The sequence below is a fragment of the Bufo bufo genome, chromosome 2 (genome assembly GCF_905171765.1).
Source record: "Bufo bufo chromosome 2, aBufBuf1.1, whole genome shotgun sequence".
In the NCBI taxonomy this organism is placed as follows: Eukaryota; Metazoa; Chordata; class Amphibia; order Anura; family Bufonidae; genus Bufo; species Bufo bufo.
The window spans coordinates 213287243-213303526 of NC_053390.1; the positions used below are offsets into that span (position 1 = coordinate 213287243).

Here is a 16284-nt window from a genome sequence, read left to right on the forward strand (position 1 = left end):
CTCCATGATATACGGTGCGTGAGCGGCATTGATCGTGTGCACGGGAGTACACATCATCATAGATTACAATGATGCTGTGCACGTTGGGCCGATGGCAGGGCTATTGTCCTGCAGTCATAAAATCATATGAGTGCGGGACAATAGTTCCGCGGGTGGCCCGATGTGTACAGCATCATTGTATTTGTAATCTATGATGCTGTGTACTCCCGTGTGCATGATCAATGCCGCTCCGGGACATATGGCCCGCTCACGGACCGTATATCTCGGAGGGCATACGGACGTGTGCAAGAGGCCTTACAAAGATTGAAATATTTGGTGAAAATCCACATCAGGTGATATGCTGCAGATTTAAGATCCGCACCGGTCGGAAAGTCTGCAGCATATCTGACCAACGTGACACTCTCTTAGGCTTCCTTCACCCTGTTTTCAGGCTACGTTCAGAAGGCCGTGGTTTATACTTTGGAAGCTGTGGACCTGCTGGCCCTTTGAATGGAGCCAAGCTGTGGCTTTAAAAACCACTCACAGAGCAAATCGCAGTGTTGCCTCCCCTTGAAAAAATGGAAGGTGAACACCATGCATCCACTGCCGGAATTTTTGTGTGGAGTGCCCACTAAAATTCTGGCGGCATAATCCACAGTGCGAACGAATTGTCAGGGCTCTTTCATATGAGCGAATTTTCCGTCCTGATGTGATGTATGTGAACACATGACATCCGGACTGAATCCTGACCCCTTCATTTCAATGGGTCTTTGTGCATGAGTGGTTTTTCACGCATCATCTCTGTGTTCAGTAAAAAAAAAAAAAAATTATATATATTGCATATTGTGCATTTTTCAAGCAGCTCTGGCTTCATAGAAGTGAATAGGGCTTGTGGGAAAAACGGAAGGCAACCGGACGCAATGCATTTTTCACTGATGGTTGCTAGATGTTGAGTGCTATTATTCAGGAGCGTGCAATCCGGATACAATCCAGATGGGAAAAACGCACACATTGAATGCAATCACAGAAAAAAAAACATCAGTGAACATGTGTGCAAAACCCTCCGTTTTTCCCTGAACAGACCCTGACACTATCCCTATCACTAACGTGAAAGAAGCCTTAGTAGGGTTTTTTGGATGTTTAAAAAAAAAAAAAAAAAAGCCCCAGAATATATTTAGTAACATTTTCTTTTTATACAGAAATTTTTGTTGTGTTTCTTTCTGCCTGTTTTTACCCTATAGAGAAGCCAATGGGAAAAACACCTAAAAAAACAAACAAACCAAAACCTACCCAGAGCATATTGTGTTTTAAAAAGTTACACTGAAACAGAGGGGGAAAAAACTAAATAAAAAACAAAACACACACTGTAAGGAGGTAAAATCTGAAAAATGAAAAGCTTAAAGGGTTTCTATCACTTGGTATCACATATTTAGGTGTCAGACACTAGCGATCCGCTAGTGTCTGCTCTAACAAACCATCCTAATATGATAGGTTTTGGGGCAGCCGTTTTGCTAAAATAACAACTTATATCTATATGCTAATGAGCCTCTAGGTGCTATGGGGGCGTCATTAGCACCTAGAGGCTCCGTCTACCTTCATAAACTGCCGCCGCCCAGCGCGTCCCTCCAGCCCGCCCATCTCCTGCTGAATGCGATCCTCTCCGTGCGCGTCTCTGTTCTGCGCATGCACAGTGAATGTCTGACCGCTTCCCTGCTCAGACATCTCCACTGCGCCTGCGCCGATGACATCATAGTGCTCCGAGGAACAGGCGCAGTGGAGATGTCTGAGCAGGGAAGCGGTCAGACATTCACTGCGCATGCGCAGAACAGAGACGCGCACGGAGAGGATCGCATTCAGCAGGAGATGGGCGGGCTGGAGGGACGCGCTGGGCGGCGGCAGTTTATGAAGGTAGACGGAGCCTCTAGGTGCTAATGACGCCCCCATAGCACCTAGAGGCTCATTAGCATATAGATATAAGTTGTTATTTTAGCAAAACGGCTGCCCCAAAACCTATCATATTAGGATGGTTTGTTAGAGCAGACACTAGCGGATCGCTAGTGTCTGACACCTAAATATGTGATACCAAGTGATAGAAACCCTTTAAAAACCCATTTTCTACCGAAAAACATGATGTGTGAAAGGAATAAAAAGAAAATCTTAAAACAAAACATTTTTCTGAATAACGTGTTGCAGGCTGGAAACCCATCACAGTCAATGGGGTCCACCTGGTGCCGTTTATGTCTGTCGTGATGGAACCAGTGCTTCTGATCCTTTCATTGTTCTGCTCCTATAACGGAGCAGAACATACTGTAAAGGATTAGTGCCAATGTGAATTAGGGCTCATGCACACAGCAGTTGATCGGCAGTTCCGTCCATTGGGGACTGCAATTTGCGATCCCGAATGCACAGGCAACATCCGTGCAGATTCTGCAGATGGATCCAGACCCATTCAACTTGAATGGGTCCGTGGTCCGTCTGCACCGCAAAAGAGTAGTGCATGGACTACTTTTTGGCGTTGCAGAGGGACGGACAGAAACTACAGAGTGCTTCTCTGGGGTTCCGTGCCTCCGTTCTGCACTGACTTTCTGGATTGTGGACCTATTCACATGAATGGGTCCACATCCATGATGCAGGGTGCACACGGCCGGTGCCCGTGTATCGCGGACCGCAATACAGGCACGGTCGCCCAACGGACGTGTGCATGAGCCCTTAGCCTTAACACTTCACAAGCAAGGGTTAAAATAAATTAAATGTACATCTATTATTTGGTGTAACTGACGTATAGAATGTCTACAAAACCTCAGCATAACATAACTGATCTGTAGAACCGCAAGGAAGCCATAAGAGACCACAGCAATGTTCTTGAGTGGTAGCGAGAGTATTCTAAGATAGGTTGCCAGGGGCAGGAAGAAAACAGTTCAGGGCCACCACTGGGTTCTGGAGGCTGAGGTATGGTGGACCACAGGGGTCAAAAACAGTGTTGCCTGTCAAAAAATCATTGTCCAGTAAGTAAATGATGGAATTTTTAAAGGTGAACTCCGTCTGAGTTTGAGCATCCCGATATGATTCGGTCTTTCCGATTTGGTTGGCGATACTGCAGTTTCCTATGGTACTTTCAGCGGATAACGGAAAATTGTCCAGAACTTCTACTTTGATGGATTCCACTGACTGAGGAGTTACGTCGGAAGACGGACTCTGTGATGGCACCCCGCACAGCGGACTGTTCTCATCGGGGGTCTTGTTTTCTCTCTTCCTTTTGAAAGCTTTTCTTAGGGATAAATCTTCATTCATCTTTTCTGAAGAAGGCGCTAGGCCGTGAAAAATGGTGGGCAAAGCGTTTGGACGTAGAGTTCGGCCATCAGCATTTATGATAAAGCTGTCGTCGGAGAAGTGCAGGGAGCACAGGCGATACTTGTTGTATTTCTTCCGCTTGTTATCCAGGATCTGGTTGGCGATGGCGTCAATGTCGTGGAAGTGTTGCCCCAGCTGTAGAAGCCATTCTTTTATTCTCTGCAATGAGTTTGGGAAGCAGTGTAGTTTGATTTCATAGCCGTTACAATGCCGTCCTGGGACAAACGTGCAGCCGTTAATCGAACAAACCGGCATGTCTGCACTGCCTGAAAAAGAGAAGACATGTTGAAATGGAAGGAATCACTGCATGCTCCCCGTCACAGGAAACTGCTCAAGGTCCTGGGTAATTGCCTGTATAATATGCGATTTACATGGGACTATGCAATTGTCCACGGCATTGAGGCTACATGTTCACATGGCAAAAAAATCTGCAGCTGAAAACAGATTTTTTTTTTTTGTGCCGTAAACACCGCCATATACACTTCAGGTACCCCTCCAACTCATCAATGCGCTTTACCCCTTTGCCCTCGACTTCCATGGAAAAGGCAGCCTCAAAAGTGCTTCCACATTCTGCCACCTCAAAGCGGTTTGTAAAACAGCTGTGTACAACTACATGCCCACGAGCAGGCATTTCCCATTAGGATCAGTGGGAAGTTTGGCAGCGTTTTACACAGCATTTTTTTGGCTGTGTGAACACGGCCTAAGGGTAGAGCTACACGTGGCAGAAAAGCTGCAGATTTCTGTATGGAAAGTCTACAGCATGTTGACAGTAGCAGCAAAGCGGGTGACATTTTAAAGAGATATTTCCATGTCAGACATTGGTGGCATATCGCTAGGATATGCCATCTGTGTTAGATAGGAGCGAGTCCCAGAACTGGGTCTCTAAAGTGAAGGGGGGCACACCATCCTGTGCTGCTACCTTCCATTCACATCCGGAAATCGCTGAGCCAGCGCTCGGCTAATTTCAGAACTATCATAGCGGTGAAAGGAGGGTGGCCACAGGTGACTGATCCACTGTAGGTGTACCACAGCCACAAAAACCTCTTTAGAAATGGGCTGTTTTTTTTCCCCAGCAGCATCGCGGTCAGTATCACAGCAGGTCTCCTGCCGAATCGCCATGCTACAGATTTATATCGCAGGCTTGTTCCGCAGCAGGTGACTTCGCTGCTACTACAATCGCTACTGTGCATTTTCTGCAAGCATTTCTGCTGTGGAGCATCTACAGCATTTATACCCCCCGTATGGCCATACCATAGAAGATGCCATCTAAACAGCCTCTGCTGCCAGCAGACAATGTTTCTGTATGGGGACGAGCGATGCCATTAGTGATGGAGGTGATCACTGCATGTCTTCTCCACTGACGAGCAAGCGCTTTCCAGGAAGAAACCCTTCCCTCCCGACAATCATCTGCTCAATTGAGCAGTGTTACTCAGTCAGTATTTGATCAGTGATTTCCATCAGGGACTGAGCCAAAACCAGGAACAGAGGGTACACAGAACAGATACAGATTTTTCCATTACACCTTATTGTGTAGCCTCCGCTCCTGGTTTTGGCTCACAATCACTGAAGGAAATCACTGACGTGTGAATAACGCCTGATGCCGTGGATGTCCACCCCTTACAATGTAGATGGTGAAATCTGCAGCAAAATCCACAAGTAACGCGAGTATTCTGCTGCAGATTTCTCCCAACAAAACGTGTGGACGCACTCAAAGGGTCAATTCCCACGTCCGTATCAGTTTTTGCCCTGTGATACAAGGTGGCCCACGGAAAAGTAGCCCACCTCCAGCGAAAGTATGACATGATGAATGAGCAAGTGGATTGTTTTTTATTTTTTTTATTACCCACAAGTCACAAATGATGCTGAACGTGGGCACGTTGGATTATGTTGGCTGATACTGTGGATCATGAGAGAACACAGTGTGCCATCTGCATCTTTTGCGCCCCTGTAGAAATGAATAGGTCCACATCCGATCCACAAATTTGGACGACGGATGCATAAGGAAAAATATGGTTGTGTGAATGGGCCCCAAGTCTCTTGATCAGGCAGTGGATCGGCCATAGACCTTACAGGGAGATTTCCCAGTGGGCTGCCCAAGCTCTCCTGTTGGCCACAAGCCAGGTAAATAATGATCTGATGCATGATGGCCACAGGTGCCCTCCTGAACTCGGCTGGATTGCAGTCTTCAGTTGGATAATGTGGTGAGGGCGGCAGTATTTTGTGCTGTACTATGGTATAGCAGGCCCCTCCTACTTCTGTTGTTCCGTCTTCTGTCAATTTGGACTCGCCTACAGCATGGGGCCACTTTTAGGTTTTTTTCCAGTTCCCAAGCCGCCCTTGCTCTTAACCCTGGAATTTTGGCACAGATTCCATTCTCAATGGACAGGACTGAGCTGCAGTACCAGGCACTGCCACTACCAAGTGTATGGTGCTGTAACTAGTAAACAACGCAGAGGCTGTGCTGATCCTAATAGGTAAGTCCCAGAAGGCCCCAGGGTATTGTGGGGTAAGTGACTACTGTCCTGTGAAATTACTTATTACCCTTGATTGTAAGCTCATGAGCCAAGGAAACCAGAACCACTCGCCCCACACAAAATTCTCATCTCCATGCTACAACTGCTCGCTGACGAGGGCCCACAGATAATCCTCGAGGGTTGGCAATGGCATGACACAACTTTGCCTAGGCGGAAGATAAATAGTAAAGATGCCCGCTGCCCTCGGGTTTCCAACACTCACCTGGAGCCCGAGCTGGCCTAGAACTTCTGCTTCCCCTGCAGGGGGCCGCTGCCTGCAGTTCAGCGCCCCCACTCCCCTCTGCGCCCGCAGCAGTGTGCACAGAACGGGATCTCGCGAGAAGTTGTAAGTGTAACAAAATCACGCTGCCTGCAGTGCTCTGATGCTGATTGGCCAGTGACAGAACGGATCATGTTCCCGCCCCTTTTACGCGGCGCGCAGAAGAGACCGCCCACTTGTTAATTTATTCATCTATTGGAATATCAGTCACGTGTGTTGTTATGAAGATGAACATTACTGACTCGTCCGCCCCCCGACTTGTATATAATGTCCGGTTATAGGTGCCAGGATGACGGTGCACTCCACGCCATGGAACCCTGCACTCCCTGTGAGTAGCCGGCGTGTCCAGTGCGCATGTGCAGGCTCCGCCTCTCAGTCTGGGCTGTCGCAGGGAGCTGGAGAGGAGACGTCAGGTGCGAGCGTGGCTGAGGAGGCCGGGGAGCTGCTCGTCTCCAAACATGTCCTTGCACAAGTGCCAGGAGGAATGGGAAGAGCTGGAGAAGGAATTCAAGCAGCTGCAGGTGAGAGGGCGCAGTGCCTCCGGGGGTCTGTGCAGGCGGCTCCGGGGGGCGCTGTGTGCTGCGGGGCTTTGTCCTGGTGCCCAGCACTAGATGACTGGCTCAGCAGGAGGCACAAGATCCCTCTGGCCATAGGTAATGATCACCAGTCACAATGCAGACTAGATCACGAATCGTGCTTTACGGCTCCATTGCTTCTTCAGTGTAATGTTACTATTGTCCTCGCACAATCTGCTCCTGGATGGGAATAGCCTCCCATTATTATGTCGGCAGTACGTGTCCTGTGCTGGCTGAGTAGGTATACAGGGGGTGCGATAAGCTGTCTGAACACACATCCCTCATTATTTTCATGGGTAAAAAGGGGCAATTTATCAGCGCTGCAGAAAGGGAGGATTATTGGCTTTCAGGCCAAGGATGGCGGTATTTCTGAAACTGCAGTTTGTGAACGGTTCACGTGCTGCTGTGGTGAGTGTGTATTGTGAGCGGACAAATGGCACCATTCGAATAAGGGAGGCGAACGTCGGCTATGAAGAGGGGCGAGGGCAGACCGAAACTACAGAGGAGCAGCTCACCACCAAAATGAACCAGGGGCAAACCCTACTGCGCATGGGGCTCTGAAGCAGACGGATGGTCACTGCACCTCTGCTAACAAAGTTGCATCGGCAGAAAAGGATTCCATTTTCATGGCCGTATCAGAATTGGAGCTCCGCTGATCAGCAAAGGGTTGCCTTCTCCGATGAGTAACATTTTCTGCTTCATCATCTGAGGACAAACACCCTGGAAGAGCACAAGCCGGTGGTGAGCGCTTTATGCTTTGGCTAATGTTTGGGTATCAATCCTTACTTGCAGATTACACACACCCATACATGCTTATTGTTTTTCTTTGGAGCAGATTGGATCTTCCAGCAAGACAATGAAACACCTCAAATGGCTAGAAATGGCTGGCATCGGTTGGAAGAGCATGGCCAAGACTTCCAAGGACTACCCTAGACCCCTAATTCCCCAGACTTGAACCCAATTGAGCATTTGTAGGACCACGATTATTGTTTGCTCTATGGATCCTCCCCCATGCACTGCAGTCAGCATAGCTCCAGATATCTGTGACAACCTACCTGTACTGTACTGAGTCACTCAACCCGTCTAGCTGCTGTCAGTGCTGCACACGGCGGTTACTCTGGATATTGCACCTAACAAAAATATAAACGCAACACTTTCAGTTTTGCTCCCATTTTGCATGAGCAGAACTGAAAGATCTGAAACCTTTTCTACATACACAAGACCCATTACTCTCAAATATTGTTCACAAATCTGTCTAAATCTGTGTTAGTGAGCTCTTCTCCTTTGCCGAGATAATCCATCCCACCTCACAGGTGTGACATATCAAGGTGCTGATTAGACAGCATGAATATTGCACAGGTGTGCCTTAGACTTCCCACAATAAAAGTCCACTCTGAAATGTGCAGTTTGATCACATAGCACAATGCCACAGATGTCGCAACGTTTTGAGGGAGTTAGCAATTGCCATGCTGACTGCAGGAATGTCTACCAGAGCTGTTGCCCGTGCAATAACTGTTTATTTCTCTACCATAAGCCGTCATCAAAGGCGTTTCAGAGAATTTGGCAGTACATCCAACCGGCCTCACAACTGCAGACCATGTGTAACCACACCAGCCCAGGACCTCCACATCCAGCAGGTTCACCTCCATGATCGTCTGAGACCAGCCACCTGGACAGCTGCAGCAACAATCGGTTTGCCTAACCAAAGAATTTCTGCACAAACTGTCAGAAACCATCTCGGGGAAGCTCATCTGCATGCTCGTCGTCCTCATCGGGGTCTGGACCTGACTGCAGGTCGTCGTCGTAACCCGTCTGTTCAGGGCAGATGGCAGACAGCGTGTGTGGGTGAGCAGTTTGCTGACGTCAACGTTGTGGATGGAGTGGCCCTTGGTGGCGGTGGGGTTATGGTATGTGCAGGCGTATGTTATGGACAACGAACACAGGTGCATTTTATTGATGGCATTTTGAATGCACAGAGATACCGTGACGAGATCCTGAAGCCCATTGTTGTGCCATTCATCCACGACCATCACCTCATGTTGCAGCATAATAATGCATGGCCCCATATTGCAAGGCTCTGTACACAATTCCTGGAAGCTGAAAACCTCCCAGTTCTTGCATGGCCAGCATACTCAGCGGACATGTCACCCATTGAGCATGTTTGGGGTGCTCTGGATCGGCGTATACGACAGCGTGTTCCAGTTCCTGCCAATATTCTGCAACTTCACACAACTATTGAAGAGGAGTGGACCAACATTCCACAGGCCACAATCAACAACCTGATCAACTCTATGCGACGGAGATGTGTTGGCAAATGGTGGCCACACCAGATACTGATTGGTTTTCTGACGCCCCCCCCCCCCCTGTGCAATATTCATGCTGTCTAATCAGCACCTTGATATGCCACACCTGTGAGGTGGCATGGACTATCTCGGCAATGGAGAAGTGCTCACTAACACAGATTTGTGAACAATATTTGAGAGTAATGGGTCTTTGTGTATGTAGAAAATGTTTCAGATCTTTGAGTTCAGCTCATGCAAAATGGGAGCAAAACCAAAAGTGTTGCGTTTATATTTTTGTTCAGTGTAGAGGGTGGTCATATTAATGTGACTTGACTGTGTATTCTCCAATGAAAATAATTGGAACATTGCTTCATCATAAAATGTTGGTAGCCAGCCTATGCAGCGTGAAGGTGGACTTATTCACCATTACCAAGGGTTGACCTGCAATAAACTGATGACCTACTGGGACCCCCAATGATCATAATGGTGATCCCATGTCCCCTATTTGAATGGAGCTGTTGTCAGCAGGCACACTGGCACTCTGTTCAGTGTCTGTGGATTGAATGGATCAGTATTGCACATGTGTGACCACCGCTACTTTCCATTCAGAGACATGTGACCAAGTTCTTGTTCCATTCTGTGAGACTGCTCCGTTCTCCCAAGCACTCAAACCCCCGGAGATGCATTTCTTCATTATATACTGTATTTACTGCGAGACCTGAACAGCCCCTTCTAGGCTGGTTGGTAATTAGTAAGGCTCTGTTCACTCTAGGGGTGGGCGATATGGCCTAAAATCTATATTGCGATATATATTGAAATATATTTTCTTCTGTATGTATACAAATTACAAAACTGCCATCAGACATGTCCGCCAGTGCCATCAGCCCCATGACATTTGCCATCATCTGCCATCAGACATGTCCGCCAGTGCCATCAGCCCCATGACATTTGCCATCATCTGCCATCAGACATGTCCACCAGAGCCAGTGTTATCAGCCCCAAGCCTTATGTCATCTGCCATATGTCCTCCAGTGCCATCAGCCCCATGACATTTGCCATCTGCCATATGTCCCCCAGAGCCAGTACCATAAGCCCCATGGCCATCCTTTGCAAATAGATCACTCCAGCCCCCCTAGAAGAATCGCTATACTTACCTTTCCTGCAGGGTGCTCGGCGAGTCGTGGCCCTAGCCACTCCAGTACAGTGTAGAGTCGGGAGCCGGAGCCACAGAGCGGTGAGAAGCTTCTTCAATTCACTACCGCTCTGTGGTCACATCGCGGTCCGGCGATATGGACAAAATCTGTATCGTTGCACAGATTTAGATCGTCTATATCGCCCACCCCTAGTTCACACTAGAGTCTTCACTTTCATTCATAATGGAGCCATGACTAGAATGGATGGACCCCTTATTTTATTTTTTATTTTTTTCTCCAAACAAATCCTGATTGATCCCTTACATGTGAATTTGCAGGGAATCTCATCCTTTGGTGCCTTTCGGGTGAGTGAGTTCCACGCATCGGACTTGCAGCGTGAGTATGCGGCAGCTCTCGTCCTGACCTCCTAGCACTGACGTGTCACATATTATATTGATTTATGATGATGCTGTGTAACCCTTAGGCCCCTTTCACACGGGCGAGTTTTCCATGCGGGTGCAATGCGTTCACCTCACGCATTGCACCCGCACTGATTTCAGACCCATTCATTTCAATGGGGCTGTGCACATGAGCGGTGATTTTCACGCATCACTTATGTCGTCGCAATTCATGCGACTCTCCTTCTTTGTGTGGTGCCAAATCAATTAGAAGAATAAGTATGTGTACAGCATACTGCTTTATAATGAGACCAGACACTATGTGGTTTCATGAAAGCATCTTCTCATCCTCTTTGACCCATGGTACCAGAGGGCAGGCGAGAGAGCGTTTTATTCACAGTACATTCACTTAAATAGCAGACATGACATCACAAAAGGGGTGTTCCTTAAGAAGAGGCTATTGGCTCCTTAACCTGATAGGAGTGGTTTTAGAATCCCCTCTTCCCCCTCCCTCATTGACCTTCTCATACATATGGTTTGCAGCCATCTAGTGGACAGAAATGTGTACTACAGAATATTCTCATTATATATTCATAAAATCATAAATCCTTCTCTCACAAATCCCTCCTTTTGCGGGAAATAGACCAGAGGTGAACAGGCAAAAGTGAGGTACTCTCCCAACGCCCTAAACAGCGAAGAGCTGGACTTTCTTTATTGCTTCACCAGGTCCCCTCAACTCCCTTTCGGGTTTGCCTTCACCTTGTCCTATTTACACCGCAACCATCAACAAGGTTTTATTTACTTAAGGATGGAATAATCTTTGTCTTTGAAAGGGGCACAGCACATATACATAGTGTGGGCATGGATGTATTATACATTTTCAAAACAATTTTCCTAAAATGTAGAACTATATGACAGCCCATTAAAACCAAATTCTAATAACATTGTAGTCACTGAACCAGTTCCCAAAACATTATTCTGGCCATGATATTAATTTCAGAATTTTTCCCATCAGTTCATTTGATAAAGTTCATCAGTTTCTTCAGATCCTTGGTGATCCTTCTATCAGGTTCTTCAGATCCTTGGTGATCCATCCATCAGGGGCAGTGTTGTCCGGGATGTAGATGCAGCAGTTCCTGTAGATCCCTCCTTTTTCTGCTGTCAAGGACCAGTCGGTTCTGTAGAGTCATCACTGGAAAAGCTCAGTTGTTCCACCATTCTCTGCACAGCATCACAGATATAATTCACAAATCTCTGTTGATGACAATAGATATGTTAATCCAATCAAAAAAATTATTATTAATTTTTTTTTTATACTCTAATCCTGCAACTATCTGACTTTTTGCTTTAAATTAATCAGAAACTCTACTACAGACTCCTATGGCATCCATGTATCCATGTATAAACGTGAGTCAAAGGATGTAGGCAATGACCTCCTTAGTCGTGACCAGACAATGTTTTCTGATTTTGATCCCACTCAGGAGGTGAGAATAGAACAAATGGCATCAGTACCCGATCAGGACTTGATCAGGGTACATTGGCCACTTCATTCTACCTGCATCCTGGGTCGGAGTTTCAAATCTCCACACAATCACCAGATATCTGCGTTTTGATAATTTTGGTTGATAAACCAACTGTCAGAGTAAACGTTAGAGTCACTACTTGTCTTCTTCAGCTGAATTATGTAAGAACAATATCCTGGAGGGAAAACACCAAAGGGCTTTCCTGTATAAATCCTGTCTCTAAGGTCAGTTTGTCATTATATTTTAAATTTGGCCAAATATTTAATGTCAATTATAGGTAAGGATGTAGGAGCCACAGAAGCAACTAAACTTTGAGATTTCTCCCTTACCAACATTCTAAATTTGCCTAGGGGATCTTGGTCACTTACACATGCTCCTAACACATATATCCCCAAATCCTGTTGTATAGGATTTCTAATGGACAGGAACAGAGGATTACATTCATCATGTTTACAACTGTTTGGTGGTGTTCCCTTCAGGATAGTCATTCTTTGGGACAAACCTTCACCTTTACTGACTCTAGAGGTAGTTTCCACGGGTATATATTCACAACACTTCAGACTAGTACTCCATTCTTGTTAATTTCCAATTTCCACAGTTGGTATGGTCATATTTAAATACAATTACCATAGACTGGGTCAGTCCCCGTCACACAGATGTACTTATCAGACCAAAACCAAGTGTCCTATCTGTCATCTGTCTTACAGTCCACTATACTGCAAAAGTCAACTTAGTTGTTCCTGACTCATCTTGATAATATAACACCGTTGGAATTAGATTTGACTGTGATTTTCCCTTTGTACAATATGGAACAAACAATAAGGCATGAAACAACATTATGGCTCTTATAGTCCTGGCACTTGATTGCAATACGATCAGTTTCTCCTTGCAATTCGACAGCAGTGGCGGCGGTTATCAGGACTTGATGTAGATCTTCAAACCGTAGCTCTAGGACTTTCCACCCGTCTCTTGTTTCACTATCCAATCTCCTGATTGTGAAGAATGAATCGCTTCTATACAGTCTGGATTCTAGGAAACAACTAAAACTTGGAAATACACATTAGACAATAAATTGTGCAACAGACAACATCATTTTGGAAAACTACTATGCTGCATCTGGAACTATTGGGGAAATAGACACCTAATCCAGGAGCATTCCCAAAGAGTACTTCATAAGGACTTAGGCCTATCTTCCGGTTAGATGTATATCGGAGGAAGAAAAACCCCAGGGATAGGTACTCTCACCTCAGTCAGTATCTTTTAGCTGTAGCCTTTGCTACAGGCCAAATCTCCGAATATCCTGGAAAGAGATCAATACAGACACAGACATATTCACACTGTTCCAACTTTGTTCTGAATGTAGTCAATCCGCAGTCTCTGAAATGGGTAAGATGACCTTGGCATATGCCTTCCTGGAACTCCCATAGTTCTCCCATCATTATTACAGCAACTAACCTAGTGGCAGCATTGTTGAACCCAGGAGTCATCCACCACAGAACCCAATCACACCTTCTCTCTCTCGATTTGCCCATGTTCTAAATCCATCCTCTTTAGGTGGAGTGCCCTCTGAAGGAAGAGTTTATTACCAACTCTCCAGAGTCCTATTATCACTTCTACCTTTATCCTTTGTTTCCTTTCAGCCTCTGTAACCTGTATCTGAAGAAGGCAAACTTTTTGGAAATCCACTGGCCATAAGCCATCCTTTATCACACAGATTTCCACTTAGGGTAGACTTCAGGTAATAATGTAACCTATACCTTCTCAGGCAGCATCAGGGCATCAAACATCTTTCATACACTCAGCATTCATTATTGATGGGCTTACCAATGGATCAAACAAAATCTCTGCTTCACTAGATTAGACCATAACAATGAGTGATACCGAAGGCATACCTGGATGTTAGCAGTCTTACCCTCAGCCATCTTACCAACCTCAGCGAGTGTCTTCAGCTCGGTCTCCTGCACTACCATTGCTGGACGGAGTGCTTCTTTCTTGACAACATCAGATTAAGTAGGAACAGCATATCCTGTCCGAAATGATCCATCTTCCAGGAACCTGAAATGATCTACCAGAAACTCAAAAATGTGGTTATTAATTGGAGACATTAAATTTGAATTTTTATATTTTTATTTACTACTCCCAGCCTCCCCCCTTCCAGATGCAGCAGAGTGATCGGATCTAATTTTGCACACCCTTAAGACGGTGATTAATTGGTGACAGGAGTAGGAATTGCATTACTAGATGCTCCTACACATGTGATACTACCCTCAGTCATGAGAGATCATGGAACATGTTTGCTATGAGGCAATGTAATTAGATCCCAAGTGTTATATAAATAATAGGGATCCAGTATTTGATTCTGGGTTGTTAATTTCCTATGGGTGTTTCATTTGAATGGGCTGAACATTTGTCTTCCTCCCACAGGCGAGGAAGTGGGCAAGTACATACAAAGTCTTCCTCCCCCCCTTGTGGGGAGGACTGATTGGCAGCCACCCCCGCCTTAGGTCTTTGTTTGATTTAACTTTAACAATATGACATAATAGGGACAAAATTAACTTCTCTCAAGCCTAGCCAACACTAGACCTTTCTAGATAATTCTCAAGATCATACACAAAGGCAGCACTTAGGATCTTCTCATGCATAGATAAGGTAATCTCAAAAATCCAAATCCACCCAACTTTTCTGGAGTCTAGTGAAAACTTTCTCCACACTCTCTGTCCTGAGGACAATGTGACTGACTGATGATCTAAACACTTCATCACAGACTCACTAATCTTCACTATGTATTAAATCCCCAGCTCTACATTGGACTCAATTTTCCAAATCTCATAAATAATATGAGAAAACTCTCCATATTTTAACTAATTTTCTATAAAGCAGCATAAGTAAGTCCTCTGAATTGGGAATTCTATTCATCATGGCAAAATTGATGTTACTACTGGGTGTAATATATGTCATATATCATATGCAGGTACATTTTTAACTGATGGGACATACAATTGGGAAGGGTTATTTTCAGCCTAAGGAAAGAGCAGAAGGCACAGTGGGTGGTGCTGATTAGCACATTCCAGCACCTGGTGTAGAGGAGGAGCTGACAGAAAAAGCAATAGGTAGTCTTTGATGGACCACAAGACCCAGGATTACTTAGTTACAACACATGTGGTGGGGGGGAAGGGAATGCCGCATGGCCAACTCTCTTTGTTCCCTTACCACACCCAAATCCTCCATTTTACTATAGCCATATTGTCCATTCTTCTCAATTACTTTCAACTTTCCCTCTACACTTTTCCACAACTTTAATTTAATCTATCTCCTACTGCATTTGCAAACTCTAGGGGGAACTTTTACACAAAACTGCATATTTACGGATAATACCGGAAATCGCTGCTACTTAGTATGACAGAATGCTTTCAACTTTTATTTCTAACTGAAACTTTTCCTTTCTTTTCCTCGCATCAACTGAGCCGCCGTTAATATCTCTTTTCACTCTGTCCTGCAACATTAGAATTTCCCATTATTGTAGTTGCACAAAGCTCTAACAATTGCTACTTATCAAACCCGCAAACTTAAGCGTAGTTGCACAAAGATCAAACGGAATCCGATTACTATAAGTAATCGCCACCGAACCCACAAACTTAAGCGCAGTTGCACACAGCTCAAATGATATAATAGTATTGACCCCACAATCTCTCAAAGTGAAGACCCCTCGTCAATTCACCGGGATACAAAATCTTAATAACTTCCAATTGCCTATGGCAATTAGTATTAACCCTTATCTCCAGATATTCTCGTCAGAATATTGGCTGGGAAACAATCCTACGTCACAGGATATCCGGCTCAGCTGTCTAACAATTTCCGTTTAGTTTCAGCATGTTCTACCACACAAAGAAGGAATATTTCAATAGGTTCTTTCTAACAGACAGATCAGCTATAATTTGAACCCTTATATCGCGATAACACCAATTCAACTCTTGAGAACCCACAAAAACGGAAGTTACCGAGGAGATTTGTAAGAAATAAAGCTTTCTTACCTTGCCGGCATTTGATCTCGTCTGAAGGTTCCGTTTAAGTCGCTCTCGTGGCGTTTGAATCGGAAGTTACGCAAGCTATCTGCCCCACGTTGGGCGCCATTTTGTCGTCGCAATTCATGCGACTCTCCTTCTTCTTTGTGTGGTGCCAAATCAATTAGAAGAATAAGTATGTGTACAGCATACTGCTTTATAATGAGACCAGACACTATGTGGTTTCAT

The 16284-nt window shown here is 45.4% G+C and overlaps 2 protein-coding genes across 2 annotated transcripts in view; one reads left to right on the plus strand and one right to left on the minus strand.

Moving 5' to 3' along the window:
* Positions 1-2085: 2085 nt before the first annotated feature.
* Positions 2086-6197, minus strand: LOC120988585. Its single transcript, XM_040416134.1, has 2 exons — positions 6067-6197; positions 2086-3596 (listed from the first exon to the last, which is right to left on the minus strand). Exon 2 carries the CDS (start codon positions 3583-3585, stop codon positions 2863-2865), a length of 723 nt encoding a protein of 240 aa, XP_040272068.1. The 5' UTR covers positions 3586-3596; positions 6067-6197; the 3' UTR covers positions 2086-2862.
* A 244-nt stretch (positions 6198-6441) lies between these two features.
* The window catches only part of TMEM120B (transmembrane protein 120B), a 66623-nt gene continuing 56780 nt past the window's right edge, over positions 6442-16284 (plus strand). Inside the window, exon 1 of the mRNA XM_040416133.1 lies at positions 6442-6644. Within this exon, the coding sequence (XP_040272067.1) occupies positions 6582-6644 (63 nt within the window). The 5' untranslated portion in view covers positions 6442-6581. The remainder of the gene's footprint in view (positions 6645-16284) is intronic.